At 35.3% G+C, this 23,068-nt stretch overlaps 1 protein-coding gene across 7 annotated transcripts; it reads left to right on the top strand.

Annotated features, from left to right (window-relative positions):
• Positions 1-1,605: 1,605 nt before the first annotated feature.
• Positions 1,606-22,484, top strand: LOC118063217 (uncharacterized). 7 transcript variants are annotated; one of them, XM_035077192.2, is made up of 36 exons: positions 1,606-1,966; positions 2,052-2,136; positions 2,583-4,822; positions 5,448-5,562; positions 7,380-8,240; positions 8,438-8,681; positions 8,758-9,047; positions 9,203-9,329; positions 9,411-9,535; positions 10,822-11,423; positions 11,533-11,650; positions 11,747-11,863; positions 12,957-13,051; positions 13,184-13,320; positions 14,082-14,137; positions 14,216-14,429; positions 15,213-15,629; positions 15,712-15,989; positions 16,208-16,293; positions 16,380-16,466; positions 16,589-16,850; positions 16,953-17,360; positions 17,468-17,564; positions 17,774-18,087; positions 18,401-18,517; positions 18,658-18,825; positions 18,954-19,082; positions 19,182-19,271; positions 19,392-19,498; positions 19,562-19,710; positions 20,302-20,384; positions 20,462-20,557; positions 20,710-20,832; positions 21,048-21,131; positions 21,471-21,614; positions 22,125-22,484. In XM_035077192.2, the coding sequence occupies exons 1-36, from the start codon at positions 1,689-1,691 to the stop codon at positions 22,461-22,463; spliced, it is 9,282 nt and encodes a 3,093-aa protein (XP_034933083.1). In that variant the 5' UTR covers positions 1,606-1,688; the 3' UTR covers positions 22,464-22,484. The 7 variants fall into 7 exon arrangements, 5 of the variants coding, with proteins under 5 accessions (XP_034933083.1, XP_034933078.1, XP_034933080.1 ...); XM_035077187.2 differs by having other exon boundaries at positions 16,950-17,360; XM_035077189.2 differs by having other exon boundaries at positions 13,181-13,320; positions 14,216-14,393; positions 16,950-17,360.
• The last annotated feature ends 584 nt before the right edge of the window (positions 22,485-23,068 follow it).

The raw sequence follows: 23,068 nt of genomic DNA, 5'->3' as shown, positions 1-23,068 counted from the left end.
ATCATTAATTTCTAATTTGGCTATTTGTATTGAAATCATTCTTAAACTTAAAATTTCTTTCACTCTTAGCCAAATTAAATCAAATCAAGCTCTTTCTTAAAATTTCTCTTTAATCAAAACCTTGATTATCATTTATAAATTCTCAAGCTCAATTTTACCTATGAAACTAGACTATCAATCCAATTTCACACCCTAGCAATTCTTTGTATTATTTTTTGCATCGTGTATTTTTTTTAATTTAATTTTCAAGATATTTGGACACACAAAAATTAAATAAAATTAAGAAAATAACGAAATAATTAAAATAGCTAAAATTATTGAAAATACATATTTTTTTGGATTTTTCTAGTTTTGTTTTCAAAATATATTAAAAAATAAGGATAAATTGTTTTTCTATATCTTTAATTTAAATTCATTAAAATAAATTAATAAAAATTAAATTGAGATTTTTCTGTCACATACCTTTAATTTTTCAATTGATTTCTACTATGATCACAGACTTTTTGTTTTTTTTTTACAGTCTTTTATAGTGTTTTTATTTTAAAAACATTATTTGACAATTCAATATTTTTGGATATTATTTGATTAAATAATATTTAATTACCCTTTTTTTAAATAAGTTTATAACATTTTTTTTTATAATATTAGGAAACACTCTTTTTCTTAAAACATTTCATGATGAATATTTTTTCTTTAAATTTTATTTGCTAGCTTTCTTGCACATATTGCTTTTTATTATTATATAATCAAATAAAAAAATAGATTAAAAAAGTTATTAAACACAACCAGACATAATAACCTGAGTCTCAAACTTAGTAAAGTTAACCTGAATTAAATATAGTTGATCCAATAAACCATTATCTCATTATATATATATAAAAAATTAAAATAATTATGTCTTGAAATTGTTTTTATCCTTAATATAAAACTAGGTTTTAATAAAGTCGTATTTATACTTGTCATGTTAACAAAGTTAGTTCCCTCCTGATCCAATTTGAAACTTGAGGCAAGAAATGAATCGGATTGAGAGGTGTCTAGGTTAGCTCATTGGGATGGGTCAGTTTTGGAGCCATGGCTAAAGATTTTCCCTGCACATTCAGTTTATTGTTCTTAATTTTTTTAATGCATTCACATTAAAAGTGATCAAAATTCATCCGAAAACATAGATTTGAAAAAAAAAACAATTATAGTGCGTTGGTAAGATAAAAGATTTCAAATAAAGGAGATGCCTATTTGTATATCTTACTTCAAGTCATCCAGATTCTTTTTACAAGTGAAATAAAAAAAAAAAATTATAGGTATGTTTTTTTCAAGTTATTTTTTTTTATTTGATTCACAGCTAGACGCTTTCAATTGGTTTGTTTTAACTAACAAGTGAAAATTGGATAAGATATTTTAACCTTCACTGGCAATATATAGGTAAGGGGGTGAAAAATTGTCTAATGTCAATTACTTATATTATAAAATTGATAAACAAATAAACGATCGGGGACTCAATTGATAATAAGGTATTATGTTAAGGGTTAAATTGAGGTTTTCCAAAGAAGAATTTCAATAACACGTGTGCTCCTACTCTTTTCACTATAAAATTCAGTGCCTGATTCTCATGACACGTATTAAAATGCCAACAAAACTTAAAACAATTCCTTACCCAAACTTCACTCTACTAACTGTAAACCACCGCTGTTATGTTCTTCCACGACGCCGTTCATCGGCGACTGGTGTCATTATTGCGGCCGTGGTTGCAACAAGAACCGGAAATTGAACTCCAATTAGGGTTTATCAACTCTGAATTGACCGCAAAGAAGTTAAAATTCGATGTCTCTGCTCTCAATAATGAATCTGTATCCTCTCGGTTTAAATTTAAAGAAGTCACCGTTGATCACTTGAGTTTTCGCTTCTCCAATTGGTCTTCCCCTGCTTGCAAAATCGGAATTCGCGGTGTCAATATCACTCTTTTAGCTGGGTAAGTTATTTTATTTGTTTGTGTTGTGATTGATTTTAACGTGAGTGTGAATTTATTGTGTTTTGGTTTTGTTTTGTTTTGATAGGGAAGTGAAGGAGGAGGGGAGTTTGAGAAGGGCGAGGAAATTGAGTGAGGAAAAGAAGAAGGCGGTTGCCGGGTTTGATCCTGAGGTATTTTATTGTTCATTTTGTTGCTTAGAGAGTGTAATAGAGATCTAAAATTAGCTCAATTAAGTGATGCCTTGTTTAGTGATTTGATTGATTATGCTTCAGTAGGATCACTGAGATTTTTCGTGTGTATTGGGTATTTGTTTGTTTGTGGTGTAATTATTTTTTATTTTGGGGAATACCTGCTCGCATGGAATACCTGCCTCGTATCTCTATCTGATTGATTCAGTTCATTAGTGATTGTATTAGTATTTTAACTTGTATCAGGTCTTGGCTATGTTGCTGAGTTTGTTTGGAAATGAAACTAATTCATTTATGCAAAGAAGAATATTTTTTAGTGCATCTTTTTGTTTCTAATTCAGCTTGATTGAGCTAGTGGATACCTGTTTACTTTTTTCTATTGGTAATGCCTGTTTACAATCACCAAGATGTTGGTTTGTGTACATCAGGGTAGTGCCTTGCATGATGTGCTGGAGAGGCTCTTGCTTAACCCACCTTCAAGGAATTGGTTTAAAACCTCTCTGTTGAATCTTGTTCTCAAACATTGCCACTTACAGATTTCCGATACTAATCTGCAAGTGCAGTTTCCCGACTTGAATGACGCCGTAGTTTTTTTGTTGGAACTAAAGGATTTTAATGGAGAATCTGAGCACTCTGACCCTGGGTGTCTTTTAAGAGGGGTTGTTGGTGCAGTTTTTAAACCTCTAAAAGTGGTTTCTTTTGTTATGGATTTTAGAGGTTTTGGGTTTGCATATAAGATGGAAGATCAGATAAACCACATTTCTTCTTTCACAGATCTGCTTTCTTGCATTAAATTAAATGACCTTCGGGTGGCAGACTTTAATATCCGTGTTCCAAAATTAAGTCTGTTGTTTTCTCCACTTGATCTCCTTGTTTTGTCAGCTTTTGGTAAACTATCAACGAAAGAACGAAAACATGTCAGAAGTGGTAGACAACTATGGAAACTAGCTGCAAACAGATTAGGATATGTCCCTTCCTCTCCCAGATTATCATTGCATAAATTAGTTGATTTCATTTGCCTCTGGCTACGTTATCAAAATGCATATGAGTATTTGCTGTCTCTGCTAGGATATTCTGCTGACAACTTATTAAAAAAGTCTGTTATTAAGTTGTCTGAGGACAAAATGTTTCTGAATTCTGTCAAACACAATTGGGGGGGGATTTCCGGCATAGAGAAGGAGTTGCCAGCTGAAGCTATTGCCCAGGCACGACGGATAGCACGATACAGAGCAGTCTCAGACATTCAAAATGGTAAAAATAGTTTCAAAGAATCTTCAATGGATAAACAAGTCAATGTTTTCTCCAAGATCCTTTCAGTATTCGTAGTCATTTGGAATGTTATGTACAAGATTTTGCTCTCAATTTTACATCGTTTCTTTTTTATTATACTTTTCTTTCAACGACCAAAACTTGATTGGAATCCGGGAAACAATTCTGAAGATTACAGCTCCCGATATTGCTTCCTGCTAAACTTTGGAAAGATTTTAGTTACTTTTTCTTCAACAAGCAAGCACAAGAATGTTGATGAAAGAATAGAGTCTCATACAGGGAATTCATATTCTGATATACACTCATTCTGTCTATCAATTCATATGCTGTTACTTGCATATGTTGATGAAGTTTTTGAACAGTCTTTGTCTCTTTCCTGTGGGAAGCTGAAGGTTAAGTCCTCTTCTGTTATGGAGACTGCAGTTGTGGATAGGAGTGTAAAGAATCCTTTTAGTTCAAAAGATGTACGTCGGAAAGGGAGTGTTGATAAATTAAAAACTATCCTGATGGGTAAGCCTGCACAAGTATTTCTTCCTTCACAAACTAGTGAAACCAGTGTTGGAAACCCAGCTGAAGGAACCTGTAATCCATATCTGCAGACACTTTTGGGAGAAATGTGGTTGGCTTGGCAAAAATCTTCTGCAGGATATAAGGATAACGAGATTGCATATTCTGAAACTCCATGGCTTCTTTGTGAGATTAAAAACTGTTTGATGGATCCAAACCTGAAGAGACCAGTTTCTGGGTTTTGGAAATGCAGTTTGACGGCCGGGAAATTAAATTTAGCTTTGGGGCATTCATCAGTATTGTCATTGGCTATACTGCTTGGCCAGATACAGCATGCTCTAAATTTGAATGAGAACACTGGGAGGGCAACTGTACTTCTGAATTTTCCTCCAACCACTGAAAATCAGGAAGAAATTAGTTGGGAAGATAAATATGAGTTGTATTCTAATAGACTGAAGTTGACTTTTCTTAGAATGCTTCCAGAGAAACATATTGAACTTGGAGTTTTTGTAACTGGTCCTTGTATTGAAATGACACCGAGAAAGGTTGGACTTAACAGTGGAGATAAAGACATGAATCAGGATGATTTTCATCTTGGTTTTGATATCCAAAATATTGAGGTTGTTGTATGGCCAACCTCAAAATCGGATTTGGCATTAACTGGATGGTCAGAATCTGATGGTGCAGAACCAGAGAGCCACAAATTGCCAGAGCCTCAGATAATTGAAATTCCTAAACCAGATAATGAAAAGTATGCATCTGAGGGATGGATTTCACTTGGTTCTTACTTCAAAATTAGTGGTTTCGATATTTACAAGGGGAATTCAGCAGAAAGAGAACAAAACCAAATCTTTTCAATGAAGCCAATAGCTGCTCGGTTATCATTCTTCAGGTAGGGGATTCTGGCCTTTCCATTTGAATTTCATTTTCTCATACCAGGGACTTTGGACACCTTGATTTCTTGGTCCCATTTCCCTTGTTATTATCTGTTTTGATTGTTAAGTAGTTACATTTATTCTTGTTTTCTCAAGCGTCTCTGCTTTCCATTACTTGCACATCATTTACAATCAAGGAACCTTCTTCTTTTTCAAATAATTGCTCCCATGACTTTGCTGTTCAACATGGGGGAGAGCTGTCTCATTCTTTTGTTATTCCTATCCTGGGTATTCAAGGAATTAGATGTGTGGTTGCATGTTGGATGAACTGTCTTGAAAGAAAAAAGACATCAGCATCACAGAATACCATCTGAGGATTTTTTTTCTTGCTCTTTTTCTTTGCATGTACTCAATTTCTTTGAAGTCCAAAAGCATATAAGAGCAAAATATCTAGCTTAATAACGAACAACATGAGGTGCTTAAAGATTTAAAAAAGTAGAATATTGTGCATCTGATGGATATTTCCTTGTAGTTTTTTGATGAAGTAGATAACATTGCACTAAAGAACATTTTTAATCCCTCTTTGATATTGTTTCTTAATATACTAACCAAGCATCTATCTTGTCTTGATTTTTGTTTTAGGGAGTTTGTATATACGTTTAGCACAACTGTCATTGCTTTCTCAACAACTTTCTCTGTGACGGCTTCAGGATTCTCTATTATATCATATATGGATGAGTTGTGTGTTCTCATTCAGGTGATTGTATTCTTTTACTTTTCTTGAATAGAAGTAGCTATAAGGAGTTGATCAAAGCACATGTTTAAATGCCAACACCTTGAATTTTAGTACTTGAAATATTATGCATTTAGTTGTATCCTGAGCCAATTCTATGAGCACTCATTGGCTTTTCACCTTATTGACCTCCCTTTTATTCTTTTAAGGCCTTTAAATTTAAAGAATGAATTTTCAAGTTGGAGATGCTATAAGGACAGTTGAAATAGTTTGTCTCAAAATAATGAGAGAGGACATTGGTGCCAATGAATTGTTGATGGATGTTCCTAGGAGAGCTGAATGTACTGGTTTGTTACTAAGGACATAAACTTTATTGACTTTGACGTGGTATTTAATAGTTGCATTAGTGATATGACAACCATTGCTTTATGGGTTTTGACATGATGACCTTGTGGAGATGGTAACACCAATTTGTTGTTCTAGGATTAAGGAAATTATAACACCTATGAGGGGAGTGAATTAGGTGTACCACTAATATTAACAAATAATACAAATTAATTCAAATAAATACAATAACCAACAATATTATTAAAGTGCTTAAAATAAATAGGTAAGGGGGAGAATTTACAAACTTGATTTTTAATGTGTTCGGCAAGCCTACATCCACACCTTAAGTACCAAACCGTACTTGAGTATTGTATTCCTTACCTTGTCCAAGCTTTAGAGTACAATGATCATTTGATGAATCCATACCAAGAATTTTACACCATTTGAAGATATTCCTTCTTCAAGATTTTTCTTCCACTTATAGATATGCCTTGTTCAAGATTTTTTTGCTGGTAAAAATACTTCACCAAAACCAAGAGTTTTTTCCTAACTCAAAGGTTTATAAGTGTGTTTTTGTTATCAAGTGGATAATACAATTGAAACTTCTAGTATCTCATTATCTCAAAAGATAGTACTTATAGGATTAAAAATTGTTTAAGTGTAGTGAAAATGAGAGTGTATACTCTTGTACTAGATTATGAAGGTATGATTGCACAAATATGAGTATAATTAAGGATTTATGGTTTAAAAGTTGTTTTTCTTATAAAATAGCTTTTATATATATATATATATATATATATATATATATATATATGTTTATAGCAAAAACTAGCCGTTACAGCCCTATTGACGGCTGAAACGGTCGATCAATTCATGTAGAATTCTAGTTTTGATAGATTTAGCCTAGGTGAATTCTTAGAACCGTCTATTAGGTTTTTAATCAATCCTATTAAATGTATATATATTGAAGTGTGTGAGTTCATTTTAATTGTGCTATCAAGATAGGATATAGAGATTTACATAAAACACTAAAATGACACTTAAATTCCAAGTCTTCACCTTGCTTTCTTTTTGGATTTCAATTTCTTCATGAAATCCTTCATAGTTGTTGATATGATCTTTATGTAAAACTTGTTCTCAATCAAGCACATTATTAGTTCAATTTTCAATTTATTGTTATCATCAAAATATATAAGAACATAAATGTGTAACCTAAAGGTCAACACAATTGATGCTACCATGTAGTAACATGAGAAAGAAAAAAAAGGCTACAATCCCCTAATTGTTGTAAAGACCTGCCATGGCATTGGTATTTTAACTCCCATTTGCTTTTTCTTTTTGCCTCTGAAGGAAGCATACTTAAAATAGCTGAAAGTTCTCTTGTAGTATTTTTTTTCCCTTTGCTTAATGCAAAAGAAAGATATTGTATTTTGAAGTTACCTCGTGTCTTTGCACTTGTTTTTTTCACTTGTTTTTTTCAAATGGCATGACTGAGTCATATAATCTCTATCCAGGTGGTTGCAGGTTTGCTTTCAACAGTTTCGCTTTCATATGCTTTTAGGAGCTTTGATATAAGTGGTTTTATGCCTCCTCAAAACTTTGTGAGGCAAAATATGGTGTTCAATGAACTTGAGAATGATGAAATTAGTGCTGAAGGAGCAGCTTTGATTTGTAATAGCACTTTGGTCTCAACTACTGGAACCTTCAACTTCAAGTCGATGGATGTAATTCTTCAGAATTCTAGGATAGATGATAAGGATGGAAGTTCTGTAAAAACATATGCTGCTACAAGCAACCAAATGGCTGGGCATGATTTGCCTGATTGTGGAATTTTGATTTCTGTTCATCAAACTCACGCAGAGGTATCTTTGGAAGAGCAGAAATTGAAAATTCTCTGTGAGTTGCAAGGAATTCAGTTTGTAATTTCTAGATATCCGGATCACCTGCTAAAAAGTTTTGATCACTCTGTAGTTAGAAACTTGCTGCAGCAAACTGAGGGTGGATTATATGAAATATTTCTTTCTGATTTCACATTTACATTTTGGCTGGGTCAACCTCACAATAGTTTGAATAACTCGGATGGTAAAACTTCTTCAAGTGGTAATACATCACAAACAGTGGACAATGCCGATTTGATCAGTGAGTGTGAAACATCAACAGCTCAATCCTCTAGATTCACTCAGAAGTCAGATTTTGCTACAGATATCACAGCTTCATCCCCAAGTCAATGGATTCTTGTAAATGTTACACTTGGTATAATTTTTGTGGCAAAGGGCTCATTAAAGAATTCTCTGGTTGGGCCAAATCAATTCAATAAGCTTACTGCATTGCTTGAAGTTGGGAGAAATCTTCAGACAATCTCTTGGGGAATAAAGGTGCTAATATCCTGAACTGCACAGATGCTATATCTTCTTTTGTTTACTTGCTCATTCAATGAATTTATAGACTTTTGCACAACTTTTGCAGTGCTGAATTATTAGTTTATGTTTTGAAGCTCTTATCTGATTCCTGACTTCTGCATGTTCATATCTGTTGTTTACTAATGGGAATGAGACATTATGCTATTGGACAGGGTGGTGTTCTTGTCCTTGAAACAGAAGCATTAACAATGTTTTTTCGGTGTGTTGTTTCATATCTCCAACGTATAAAACATCTCTTATCAATCATTAGTTCTTCTGTTAAACAAGCTGAAAATGCTGAAAATGAGGCCCAAGAGACACTACATATGACCCGACAAACCAAATGGGAATGGCTTGAAGCTTCCACCATAGACGTGTCTCAGTTTTCTCTTACTCTTGTTGTTGAAGATGGAACTGGTATAGTGTCCTTCCTTTTCTTATATGTGATACTTATGCCACATATTGCTTTTGAATAATTAGTTCATTTGTGTAGGAGGTTTTCAGGAACTTGTGATTGAGGTTGATGTCCATATGAAGTTCGAATCTGCAAATCTGCTGAGGAAATTCATATTTAACCTTTCCAGGATGGCGATCTTTTCTCAAGTTCATAGAAATTATGTAGAAAATGAAAATCATGGAAGTCATCAGAGCAAAATGTTGAATAATTTAGTTGCCTCTATATCAGCTGAAAAGCATGAGAATGATCATAAATCAAATCAGGTTTGGGTTGGCATGGGTTCTATTTCAGGTTTTGAAATGACAATATCCTTGTCTGAAATACAGGTGAGCAATGCTAAATTTCTTTTGTTTCTTTCAAGTTTTGAAAATGCAATCCTTGTATAACTTGCTGCAATTTTCATACTGTCGGTGCTTCTATCACTGGAAGAGCATGCATGCCTTGTTTTTGATACCTCAGTCTAACTTGCCTTTTATATCAGATGATTTTATCCATGGTTTCATCCTTCTCCTCTGCATCCAACAAAGAGACTGGCAGTGACCTGAAACGAAGGCGATTGTCCAGTAACCAAGAACCTGACAACTGTTTGGAAACTATGGTTCCTGATGGTACATGATGTGTATATATTTTTTTTAACCTTTTGCAGATTTAAGGGAAACTGAACTAAATGTTATTCATGAGTTGTGTAGGAGCAATTGTGGCAATTCAAGATGTGCATCAACACTTGTACTTTGCTGTTGAAGAAAGGGAAAATAAGTATAGTTTGTTTGGTGTTATTCATCATTCACTTGTAGGGGAGAAGGCACTTTTTAGGGTAAGAATTTATTATTTCACATTTCCATTTAATTCAGGAGCTTAGAGTCTTGATTTGTGGCAATTTCTTGAATCTTATGATTTTTGTATTGAGTTATGCGTTTAGATGTTGCTAATTTTGCATCTGTGAATTGAATAGCGCTGTACACAACTTCAATTTTTAGATGCTTTCCTGTTTGGTTATTACAATAGTATGTCTAGCATGCAGCAGTGGCTTTCTTGCTCTTTGTTCCAGAAGATATTGTGCCCTTGTTCAACAATTTTGGGAGTTATGTGCTGCTTATTGCTTACTGTGACATTAGGCTTTGCTTTGCATAAACAAACAATTAGAACCTTCACACTTTCTCTTATGTTGTTTGGGGAGAAAAGGAAAAGTGCAGGCATTAAAACATGGGTGCCCATGTGAAATTATGCAATGTATACTAGAATCAGGTTGGGGGACTGAACATTTAATGGATCTTATAAGGTTCCATGGCTGTATACTCACCTTGGATCTGAGGCTTAGAAATCTCGTTTTTTGGAGATTATTTTATTCATTCATTCATTTTATTGTAGCCCATTTTTTCATTGAATAACCATTGTTCCATATCCATACATCGATCATTTAATTCTAGTTTGCATTTATATTTTAATTCTACTTTCCTCATGCTTCTTGTGCTATCAGTTGGTTCGAGAAGGTTATATAATAATTACCACATACCCACTTGTTATATACATGTTTCTTTTGTACTGGGTCAAACTCAATGATACGGGGAAAGTGATCTTCACTGACTGTGACGTTGGAGCACGAGCTCTTTTGAGTACACAGTACTGATCCCTAGTGTGCTAATGTTGTGAATTTTTTGGGGAACAGTTATGAGATGTTATTGATACTTTGCCTGCTTGTGTGGGAGTGTAGTTATGTAGCTCTGGGTAGAAAATATCACCGGCAGTCAGCTCAATTCTGAACCATGACAGTTGATGGGCGAGTCTTGTCCTATTGCTTTACAGCATTACTTACTGATGTGGCACCCTCCCCCTTCTAAACCTGATTCTGGAGCCAACCATCATGTAACACTAGCACAAATCCTCTTCTTCAGGAGGAGGGATGCATTTGAACAGTTATGAGGATAACGTTGTTGAAGCATTCTATAATGGAATGATCTGTAATACCGGAAACTTTCAAACTCATCCTTCATTTTGATTTCTTATTACACTAATAGGTTCCCTTTTGCACGTTGTCTTCAAACTTAACTACCATGATACAAGTGATGTAGTAGTGTAACCACAGCTCAAACTTACTTGTAGGTCAAGCACCATAAGCAAAGAATGTGGAAGTCATCAGTTCTGTGGTTTTCCTTGATATCAATGCATGCTAAGAACAATGGTGGCGAACCATTGCGATTGAACTATCATTCTGGATCAGGTTTTGTTGAGATCTCCAGTGCTAATGATAGTGATTGGTCACTCTGGAGGATGCTTCCTTGTGAGCCTGAAAGCTACAACAGTGATATTGATTGGGAGCCATACAATAAGTTGGTTAAAGATACTTTTTACCTGGTAAATAAGAAGAGTGACTCAGCTGTTGCATTTGTTGATGGAGTTCCGTTGTTTGTTAGAAAGCCTGGACACCCTTTCAAGTTTAAAGTATGTAATCAGTTTCCTTGGACGCATGAGGATGCAGGCAGAATTTCTGGGCAGTGCAGAAGTCTCCCTTGCCTTCAAATTAAAATTGACCGTGTTTCTGTGACCATTGTCCATGAACTTTTAGATACAAGGGACAGGTTTCCACTTCTTTGTGGCTGCATCACTAAGACCGAACTTAATCTCCAGATTCTATATTATAAAACAAGAGTTATGAGCACATCAACTGCTTTCCTTGATTACTTTGATGCCCAAAGAAATTTGTGGTGAGTGGTAATTCCGAAGAGAATACTAGTCTATGCTCCTAAATTTGTTTCTACATCAAATTGATCTTCAATTTTATGCAGATTTGTATTAATTTCCTCTTCTATGCAGGAGAAAACTTGTTCACCCTCTTGAAATATGTACATTCTATCGTTCAGTTTTCCACATTCAGGATTCAGAAACTGTTCAGCATCGAGCACCAGTTCATTTCTATTGCCGAAGTAAAGAGGTCAGAATAATGACAATTGAGATGATATTTCTCTCCACGGCTTATTCTCCTACCATTCATAGAATGTAAACAATATTTGTTCTTGCATATTTGCAGTTGGACATATCCCTAACTGAGCTCTCCTTGGACGTACTTCTTTTTGTGATTGGGAAATTAGAATTGGCTGGTCCATTTTCATCGAGGAGCTCCATGATTTTGTCCAACTGCTGCAAGGTTTATACTTTCTATTTAGCTGGTTTTCCCTATGGGGTGTGTGTGTGCTTGCACGCCCTTGCTGCTGTCATCTCCATGTGCCAAAACATGCTCATAAATCATTCCTTTTAGCTTAAGCTTATCCATGAATCATTTTTTATAGTTTAAATAACAATTTGTTTCTTACTGTTATTTTAAATTAGGGAGTCCTTTCTGTAGGCTTGGGATCTCAAGGCCTTCCATTATTCATCCATGTGTGGACTAGCAATGGGCAACCCTATGCCCTCACCATCCCATGCTGTTCTTAGCAACTTGCAGTTGGTTGCCAATTCCTTTTATTCGATACATCATGGTGCTAACCTGTGAACTCTGACTGCATACATGCATGTCTCTGTTTAGGTGGGATGGGGAGGAAGAAGGATGGATAGGGTAAAATGGAGGTACGAACCCATTCATCTGATTGTTTGGCTAACAAGGGAGGGAAATGATGCAACCAATCCACCCAATTTAGGACGATTGTAGATCACGATTTAGGAAGGATAGAAAAGATCCGTCCCTTCCATTCTTGGGTCTTTATCCACCGTGCCAAACAAGGGAAGCGTCTCATCTTTCTCCTCTGATCCATCCTACTTTCCCTCTCAACAAACAGAGCGTAAACTGACAATTGCTTATGTAGCTCTGTTGGTATTGGTTATGGTGGTTCAGCCCTTGCATTCTACATTATGGTCTTTTACATATAATAGTCAAAGCTGCTGATTACCAACTGTATGTTTTACAGCTAAGAATCAATCACATATGAATTTGATCTCATTTCAAATGGATATCTATTTATATTCATCTCCAACTCTGGAATAAGATTCTAGCATCTATTTTATCTTGTGAGGAATGACATGCTTTGAAATGTTGTCTTTAACTTTAAGAGGTCCAATTTCACATTTTTCTCTTGGACCTGTTGATGCTATTACTGTGATTTAAACAGCATTAATGATAACTGCTTATTTATTTTAACACCCCCCCCCTCCCCATCCATTTGAGTGCAACATCCTATATACTCTTATAACCATCCTGCATCTTGTATACTTGGAAAGAGCTGTAATGGTGTTTACTATACCAGGTGGAAAACCAAACAGGTTTGAGCCTTATTTGTCACTTCTACAACAAGAAAAGTGTTACCATAGCCGGAAAACAGTCTGCTTCTGTTTCTTTAAGGTAACTTATTAGAAAGGTCTGTTTAATGGTTAATGGGTATTGCACATACAAAGATGCACATTCTTTGTTTGCATGTATTGAGTTTAACATTTGATTTATTAATAATCTCTTGTTATTAATGCTCTGAAGCAGCCAAATATTGGCAAATCAATCTCCAGAAAGCAAGTCACTTGTTACAATTCAGCTTTCTGATCTTGGATCTTTTGCTACTTCCTCACTTGATATTTCTATCCTAGAAACTCGAGTGTTTGGTTGGAGAACATATATAGGTATGTCACCACATTTATTTGAATGAAGTATTAGCAAATGTGTCCTGTTTATTGGTTTATCAAAGCAAACTGTCAGCTCTCCTGTCCTGCTTGCTTTACTGACTCAAGTAGACATGATTGCTAAATTTAACTTCGTGACTGTTAGTTGTTTTTGAGTGAAACTGATTTTAATTTTCTTTTTCTGTTTATTAAATGACAGGAGATGAAGAAAGGCAGCAATGGGAATTAATATTTGATTTAGCTGCTAAATAATAATAGAATAAATACTAATATTCTTAGATAATACTGAAAATCTAGAATAATCATTCAAAGTTTAATTCACATTGCTGTCTTTCTTCATTCCCATCTGTAAATTTCTACGAACATATTACAGGTATAGTCATGTCCATTATGGTTTTAATTTTTCTTTTATTTTATATTTTGACATTCGTGAACATCTTTATGGATATATAGCTTTTCTTTTATTTCTAATCCTTACATCTTAATTCCTTGTGGAAGTATAACTAAATCTGTAACTATGGGATGAACTCTTGTGGCTTCTATAATCAAAAGCTATTTCCATGCCCTTATAAATTGCAAGGTTGCAATGTTGCTACGATGCTGTTACTTAACTCTTGTGCTTTTGCATAAATTCTGAGCAGATGTTTTTTTTCTGTGCATTTGAGTCACCTTTTGATTTGCATTGAAACAAGAGAGATTTCAGACATTGATATCATAGGATTTTTTTGTTAGTTACACTTGACACTTTCATCCTTAAACAGATTCAATAACTTACCCTGGGCCATTTGTAGTGGTTGAGACTTCAAGGAAATCTGAGGTAATTCCCCTAATATCGCACTAAATGATCTTGTTCCAGCAAAATTCTTATCTTTTTTTCTTCTTTGATTGATTATAGGATGGTTTGTCAATTTCGGTTTCTCCTTTAATAAGAATTCATAATGAAACTGAATTCTCCATGGAACTATGTTTTCGACGTTCTCAACAAGATGAAGATGTGTTCGCTCCAATTGTACTGAAGAAGGGGTCTTCTGTTGATGATTCCATGAAAGTGTTTGAGGCTGTAGGTTCATCTGGTGGGTTAAAGAAGGCATTAATGTCTTTCACTGTTGGTGTGCTTTCTCAATTCAGTACTTCAAATCAAATCTGAAAAATATTTTGCCATATCTGAAGCAGTATTTTTATTTCTTACCATGCATGCATCCTTCTAATCCTCTCTTTTCTTTGTTTTCTTGTCAATACTATCCTATCCTCATTATTTTATATCTTACGCAAGTGATACTGAGTTTCTTACAAGAAGCTATTATCTGTAAATATGTATTTATGGGAGAGCTTGCATGGAAGAAAGTTTGATGCTTGAGTTTGTTTTTGCTTGGTTTTTTACCCCTTAACCTTCCCAAATCTGTTGCCCCTTCCATTCGCACCTGGTCCAATTGGTGACTGATAACAAGGCAATGGTTGGAGTTTGGCTATGCTGAACTTCTGAAAATCTTAATGATGAAAACGAATAGTTGGAGTTTGCTGTGCAATATCTTAACGAAAATTGTGAGAGGGTTCTGTATCGTATTGGAGTGAGAGATTTCAGATAAAAATTCAAAACTCAATCATAACTTTCTTTGATATTGTCTCTTTGTTTGTTTGTTTTCTTTTTTATAGCAAATTAATAGTAATTAAAGTTTCTTCATTCCTAGAATGGTGTTTAGGAGGCATGGGGCCTAGTTCATGAATCACGCTACCGGCAAAAATTAATGGCCAGGATTCTCCAATTTTCTAGGTTTATGGCAGATGTTTTATTGTCTCAGAATAAGCTATCTTGCCTGCTTGCTTGTTTCTTTCTTGTTGAACATTATCAAGTCTTTCTCATAACAAACTTGTATCTGGTAATTGATTTGCAGGAAACTTCTTATTTTCTTTCAGACCTGAAATCACAGATGATTTGATAAATTCCAAGAGTCCTCTTTCAGCAGAATGGTCAAACGAGCTTAAAGGTGGAAAGGCTGTTTTCCTTTCTGGAATTTTCGATAAACTAAGCTACAAAGTCCGCAAGGCATTGTCCGTTGATACAATTAAATGTTCCTTTAGCACTGCTGCTTGTACCCTAAAATCTGGAGACGCGCGTGCTACTAACCTGCATTTTCTTATTCAAAGCATTGGAAGAGATGTGCCTATCATACAGCTTGATAAGTCTAGTGGTAGTTCTGATATGACTTCAGCTGTTGCATTACAGGAGCAGAAGGAAATTTTTATACTTCCTACTGTAAGGGTGGCCAATTTACTGCACTCTGAGATACATGTGCTTTTGACTGAGAAGGGTAAAATCACAAAATATGATGTATTTATAACTTCTTTTTTAGCTGTTTCTGATTCCTACTAATAACTTTAATCTTGGTGCAGGCCTATGTACTACTGTTGGTAGTGACAGTTTTGGGAAGCAGGCAGCCATACCATGTGGATCAACAGTTGACTTTTATGCTGATCCTGCTATATTATATTTTACTGTTACCTTAACTGCTTTTAGTATGAGCTGCAAACCAGTGAACAGTGGTGATTGGGTCAAGAAGTTACTTAAGAACAAAAATAAAGTGCACTTTCTGGACATTGATCTGGAGTTTGGTGGTGGAAAGTATTTTGCATCACTAAGATTGTCACGTGGGTACAGGGGCATATTAGAGGTTGTTATGCATTTATTTATCACAAAATGTACAATTTATTTGGCATATATTCTAGTTGCAAGAGCATGTGTTGCAAATAAAATGTCTAGCCACTCGCAATCTCTCATACAATGATTTTTTTTTTGGCAATTTCTTATGCTCTACAAGTTCTTATGCACATCCAGTTGGAACAACTACAGTTCATTTTGGTGGAAGACTAAACCCTATATTGTTTGCAGGTTTCTGTCTTTACACAATATTCCTTGAAGAACAACACTGAGTTTTCACTCTTTATGTTTGCACCACATCAGAAGCCTCTGTCTAGGTACTTATTATATCTGAGGATACGAAATGTACTCTTTAAGAACTCATGTTTGATAATTTACATTTTGATGGTGGTAATATTTACAGGGATGAGGTCAGGAGATTCGGTTCCACCATTCCTCCTGATTTGGGATTATTTTCTCCTCCTAACTCAATAAGATCATGGTTTTTAAAGTAAGATTTCTCCCTTGCTACTGCCATATAGCAGTATAAAGTTCTTACTCTGTCTATTGATACAATAAAATTGCTACATTTTTCTCTTATGGGCTTATAATAAACTCAGCTGGTGCTATCAGATCACACAAGACGCGGCTTAAATTGTTAGAGGACTCTGCATCCAAGGCACTGTTAGACTTGGATGCTCTGTCTGGCCTCACTGAGATAAGCTTGGACAAAGAAGAAGGGTCTGGAGAGAAAAGCATTGTGAAGTTTGGGGTTTCTGTGGGACCCTCTTCGAGTAGTGTGATGGTCCCATCACAGATAGTGACTATGGTCCCAAGACATGTTGTATTTAACGAGTCAGAGGAAAATATCACTGTCCGTCAGTATTATTTGGAGGTATGCTCTCTGTTCAATTCTAGATGGTTGTTAGTTGATTTTGTACAACTTGTGATCTTACTGGTTTTTCTCCCCCCCCCCTCCCAAACATTTTTCAAGAAGGATGAAGTGACAAGCCGTGTCCACATTAACAGTAAACAGAGAACAGCACTAAAGCTTTGGAATGGAATTAGCAAGAGGAAAGAATTCAGTTTATTCGAGAATTTCATCAGGAAGCATAGAAATGATATCGATACTTCGTTAGTATATATCCAGTTTCAGCTGAATGACCCTGAATCTAGCTGGTCAGGGCCAGTATGCATTGTTTCATTAGGACGGTTTTTCATAAAATTCAGGAAACAATCAGATCAAGATCAAGCATTAGACAACAGTGCATTCGAATTTGCTGCTATTCATGTGGTTGAAGAAGGTTCTACTGTTGGTGTACACTTCCACAAACCACCAAATGTTACTCTACCATATCGGATTGAGAATCACTTGCATGATTTATCTCTCACTTTCTGTCAAAAGGTGGTAGTGTTACCTGATTTTGCTTATTCTTGATTCCAATTCCATTCCTATCAACTAGAAACACTTTGTACCAACTCTCTATTGATTATGGTTGGAAACATTTTCAGGATTCATCAGAGAGAGAGATTCTTGGATCTGACTGTAGTGCTTATTATGTCTGGGATGATTTGACTCTTCCGCATAAACTGGTTGTTCTAATCAATGGTAATTACTGCCCTGCTATTTCTTAGGAACTGTTGTTCATGGCTGCATCATGTGTGGTAGGGGCTACATATTTATAGTTGTCCATATAGTGGCCTAGCCATTACCTATAATGGTCAGAGAAAAAAACAATTTAGCCAGCACCTAGTACTGGGTTGTTGCTGTCATTGTTGCTAGTATCCTTAAGGTACATGGATTTTATTTTCATGCAGATCTTCAACGTGAGATAAACTTGGATAAGGTACGGGCGTGGAAACCTTTTCTCAAATCAACAAAACTTCGAGGATTGGCATCTCATTCTTTTTTGCACAAAGAGTCCAGAGACCAGAAAAGCTACTTTGATCATTTAAACAGCATGGATATTATGAAGGTGGGGTATGAAGTATATGCTGAGGGTACCACACGAGTTTTAAGAATTTGCGAGTTTTTGGATAGTCACAAGAGAGATAGATTGTCTCAGTTATGCGCCAAGATCCAAGTGAGAGTGTTTCATTTTGCAATCCACTTTCTTGAGCATGAAAAAAAGGTCAGCTACCTTAACCTTCCATCAAAAGGATGTCTTTCCTTATATGTGATATTTCCTTCTTCTGACAAGTCCGAAACGAGTCTAAAAATGTTGCTTTACTTGTTTGATGACGCTGTTACACAATGAGGGAGAGAGTATGGGTTCTTTCATTGATCCCAAGAATCCTAATTATTTCTTTTTTCTTTTATTATTAGACCTCATTGACTTTCTCATAAAGAAACTATTTAGAAGTTTTTTGGCAATATCTTAACAACAAATGACATGGTTTCTTCTTGATCTAGTGACTTCTTACAACATGTTATTATTTTTTAAGGATGTTGATGAGGTTGTGGATCTCACTTATACGCCACTTATAGTTGCAAGGGTTGGAAATATCAGTGTGGACTCAGTGTTCACTGATTTGAAGAAATTTAACCGGATCAGTGTGCAGGTAATAGTTTTTTCATAGGTTGCCCACAGATCTCAAAATCTCTGCCTATGAATTTCTGATTCTGGAAGGTTTTATAATCAGTTAAAAGTCAGGATCGTAGAATTTCAATAATGTTGTGCCTGTACTTTCAAACAATGCAGTCATTAAATGTGGATCAGAAGTGGTTAGGTTCTCCTTTTGCGGCAATGCTTCGCAGACATCAATCAGACTTCAGTGACTCAAATGCTTCTGTACTCGAATTTGTCCTTGTCCTACTTTCAACCAGCTCCAATGTTAGGCAAGTTGAATACTCATCCATGATTCTGCAGGTATAATAAGGCGCTACACATGGTGTTTTTTTCATATGTTGGCCAGAGCTTGTTGGTTTCAATTGTTTTGTTTCTACATGTTTCTAATGAAGTTGAGTAGCCTAACTTCATGAATTTGTTGTCTATAGCCAATTGATTTGAATCTTGATGAGGAAACTTTAATGAGAATTGCCTCATTTTGGCGTACGTCTCTCAGTGACACCAGTACTCCAAGTCGACAACATTACTTTGATCATTTTGAGGTCCATCCAGTAAAGGTTTTGTGCTTTTAACTCTCCAATTATAAAATACTTTTGCCGCAGGTACCTGACTGTGTTCCTTGGTTAATCTGACTGGTGTTTTGGTAAATCTTGTAGATTATTACTAATTTTCTTCCTGGGAACACGTATTCAAGTTATAATTCAGCACAGGAGACCCTAAGGTCCTTACTGCATAGTGTAGTAAAGGTGTGACTCTTTCTCTGTATGTAAGAAAAAATTTTCATTTATCTCCATACATTTCGGCATGTAAAGCATAGGTGCTGCTATAGTGAGACGTGTTTGTTTTCCCTTTTTCCTCATCTGCAGGTTCCTCCCATAAAAAATATGGTTGTTGAACTCAATGGGGTACTGGTTACTCATGCTTTAATAACCATGCATGAATTGTTTATCAGATGTGCACAGCATTATTCATGGTAAGCCTACTCGTATTCTTTTGTTTTTATACAGTATGTGTTAAACTTTTCACAATAATCCAGGTATGCAATGAGGGCTATCTATATTGCAAAAGGAAGCCCTTTGCTTCCACCAGCTTTTGCATCCATATTTGATGATTTGGCTTCATCTTCTCTCGACGTCTATTTTGATCCTTCACGTGGGTTGATTAATATTCCAGGTTTCAATTTAGGTAATTGATTGGCATTACTTTTTCATCTTTCAGCGGTTGTGATGTACTTTCTAGGCAAATTACAGTTTGCTCCCAACATCCACGTTTGCAATATCCAATCATTTTTGTTCCTGTTAGAAGGGCAGTTGCACGTGAAAAGCCCTGCACGAACCATATGCCATTTGACGTTATTTGTGAAATACACTTGTTCCCCTATTAGACTTTGTCTTCCTGTGATCAATGTTTTCTTACCATGTCGTGAGTTTACTGCTAGCCTCTACAAACTACAGTGTATAAACTGGCCCAACCAAGTGAACGATCTGCCCTTTTCCTGGTTTCCTGCTTGTGCATTTTTATTTGCATAATGCAAAAGTAGCTCGAAATAAATAGTTTTTTTTCAAGAATTAACAAATTATATTGGTATCAATGATATTATCATCATTATTGTTTTTATTTGTCAAGTTGTCTGATCTTGATAAATTATTTGGTAGATCTATTTTGTTCTCTTTTTCCATTTGCATCAGAGTGAGTCCATTCTTGAGTTCAAATTATGGTGGTTTTCATTGGTTCTAAATTCTTATACTCAATTGGTCCTCTGCTTCTGGAGGACAGGTTCATTCAAATTCCTCAGTAAATGTATCAATGCTAGAGGGTTCTCGGGGACAAAACGCTACTTTGGTGACCTGGAAAAAACTGTATGTTTGTTTCTTTTTTCAGTTACAGATTAAGTTTCCATATGAAAAAAGCTGTTAATTGCAAGATGGTTCTGCAGTTGAGAACAGTGGGATCCAATATGGTGTTTGCTGCTGCCACTGAAATATCAGACTCTGTTCTGAAGGGAGCAGAAACAAATGGTTTTGATGGAATGGTATCAAACATCTTCTCTCTGCTAATACTTTTCCTACATTCTGCTACTTCTCCATGTTAATTCTACAATTAACCATTAACAAGATTGGAAAGTGTAAATAACCACTTGGAATTATGAATGTTGGCATGTTCTCTTTCCTTGGTATTGTCAAGGCGAGTGGTTTCCGCCAAGGGATTCTGAAATTGGCTATGGAACCATCACTACTGGGGAATGCTTTAAAAGGCAGCGGCCCAGATAGAAAGGTGAAGCTTGATCGAAATCCAGGCATTGATGAGGTAATTAGCCTTGATGTGTTATGCAGAAATGGTTATACAAACTTTGCTCTTTCTTATCGTATGTACACATTCTTTATTGGTGGAAATGGTAGATAAATTGACGTCAAGATTCTGTCTTTTACTTGCATTTTATGGCTGCAAGCAGAATACAGAGGCTAACATTTTGATAATTTTATATGTCATTGGTCAATCGTTATTCTTTTGGAATTTTGCAGTTGTATGTTGAAGGATACTTGCAAGCAATGTTGGATACAACATACAGACAAGAGTATCTTAGAGTCAGAGTGATTGATGATCAGGTAATTGCTGAAGGGAGATATTAGGTTCATTGATTCTTAAGATAATTGGAGGGAATTTTTTTTTAAAAAAAAAAAATGACTTGCGCATCAAATTTTTTGTGAGCTAATAATATAGACTAAAACGTGAAATGCTATATTCAACCTTGAGAATCCAGAGTCTCCAGACTCGCCTATCTGCTGACCAGATTGCTGAAATTTATTGTACATGCTATGGATCTGCAACTTGTAACTTTTACTTGATGATGTTAGGAACCTTAATGCTATCCTATTCTGATGGGTTTTTGTTTTTTTTTGTGTGCTTTGCTTATTAAGTTTTGGTTGTATTATTTATGCATTCAGGTTTTCCTTAAAAACCTACCCCCGAATAGTGCCCTCATAGATGAGATCATGGATCGTGTGAAGGGATTCCTGATAAGCAAAGGATTGCTGAAAGGTGATCCTTCCACATCTTATCGCCCCTTGCGTCATCTTCAAGGAGAGAGTGTAAGTATCCCTGAATTTTGTATCCGTTCTTTTCCTTTGTATTAGCATTTTGCGGGTCAATATCTATTTGGATATCACACCTTCGAGTGAAATCTTCTCATATTGAAATACCATGGATTATCTACTGGCTATAATCTCGTATCATTAACGAATTCTCTTAACCATTACCTTAATGTTTGCTTTAAGCTGAATCCTTTAACGTGTAATAAATGTCTATTTTGGCACCAACTTCACCATAGAAATCATATGCAAAACTTATTACAATCTGATTTAAATGGTTGCATTTGTCTTTCTTTCTTCCTTTCAATGTTATGCAATGATTTGTTAATTTTAATATCATGCATGCTTGCTTGGCCTTTCAAGTCCATGACCATGAGTGTCAATGTCAGTGCACCCATAGTCGAGCTATGCATATGGACCATGCAGTCCTATTTGCTTATCACACCTTGAAGAATACAGCACGCACTATTTCATGTTCAAAAAAAGTTTAATATTGAGAATCTATCACAGGAATGGAAAATTGGACCAACAGTGTGGACTTTGTGTGAACATCTTGTTGTGAGCTTTGCAATCCGCATGCTGAGAAAGCAAACTGGAAAATTCGTGGCCAATATTAATTTGAAAAAAGAACCAGAAAGCGATGATGGCAAAGCAATTGTCCCTGCAGGCTCCCGTGAACAGGGGAAGAAGGAGAAGTTTATATGGAAATGGGGCATTGGTAGGTTTGTGTTGTCAGCCATTCTTGCATATATTGATGGAAGGCTATGTCGTTCTATACCTAACCCTGTAGCTCGACGAATTGTCAGTGGCTTTTTGTTGAGCTTTTTGGACAAAAGCGATAGTGAATAGTACAAGGATTTGACGGATGCACTTCCGCTCAGCTATCTCTCCTCAGTTTCATATAATGTTCCTTGGTTATCGAATAACTTAAAAAGATATAAAACTAAAATAAACTTTCTAAATAAATTACAAACTTGCCATTTATTTTATTTATTTTTATCATTTTAATCTTCTATATTTCAATTCAACTCTCATCCCAAAAAAAGATGTAATTTGACTCTTATTTTAGCTCAAAAAGCTCAATTATGTAAAAATAATAATAATTCAAAAACCAAATTTAAAATTTTAAGAAATTTTATTATTACAAATGTATAGTGAATTAGGAAATGATAAACCGTAAAAATATAACTACAGTATTTTCTCTACTAGCTGTAAGTTTTTGTTTGAATTAATTCTTATTTTTGTTGATACAAAATCCGGCGAGCAGTTGGCTGATAGGTAATGAGAATGTCATTATTGTGATGGAGATGGAGTACTGTCAGCTTGATTTCTGCTTCGGAACTTGTGGAGGTCTCATAGTACTCTCTATCAATACCATCCTTGGTGCAAAATGCAAATTACAAAATAACCTAGAATATTGATAAGGTACAAAATTCATTTGCTCAAAGTTTTTT

This window comes from Populus alba, chromosome 7 (genome assembly GCF_005239225.2).
Source record: "Populus alba chromosome 7, ASM523922v2, whole genome shotgun sequence".
Lineage (NCBI taxonomy): Eukaryota > Viridiplantae > Streptophyta > Magnoliopsida > Malpighiales > Salicaceae > Populus > Populus alba.
Note: the sequence above shows the minus strand (reverse complement) of the source record. Positions and strands in the feature narration are given on the sequence as shown.

What these genes read in the sequence shown, in the direction of transcription:
- LOC118063217 (XM_035077186.2), top strand. Translation starts at nt 1,689, where the DNA reads ATGTTCTTCCACGACGCCGTTCATCGGCGACTGGTGTCATTATTGCGG. An exon ending in GATGCCCAAAGAAATTTGTG is followed by an intron (nt 11,424 to 11,532) that starts GTGAGTGGTAAT and finishes TCTTCTATGCAG; the next exon opens with GAGAAAACTTGTTCACCCTC. An exon ending in ACTGGTTGTTCTAATCAATG is followed by an intron (nt 17,565 to 17,773) that starts GTAATTACTGCC and finishes ATTTTCATGCAG; the next exon opens with ATCTTCAACGTGAGATAAAC.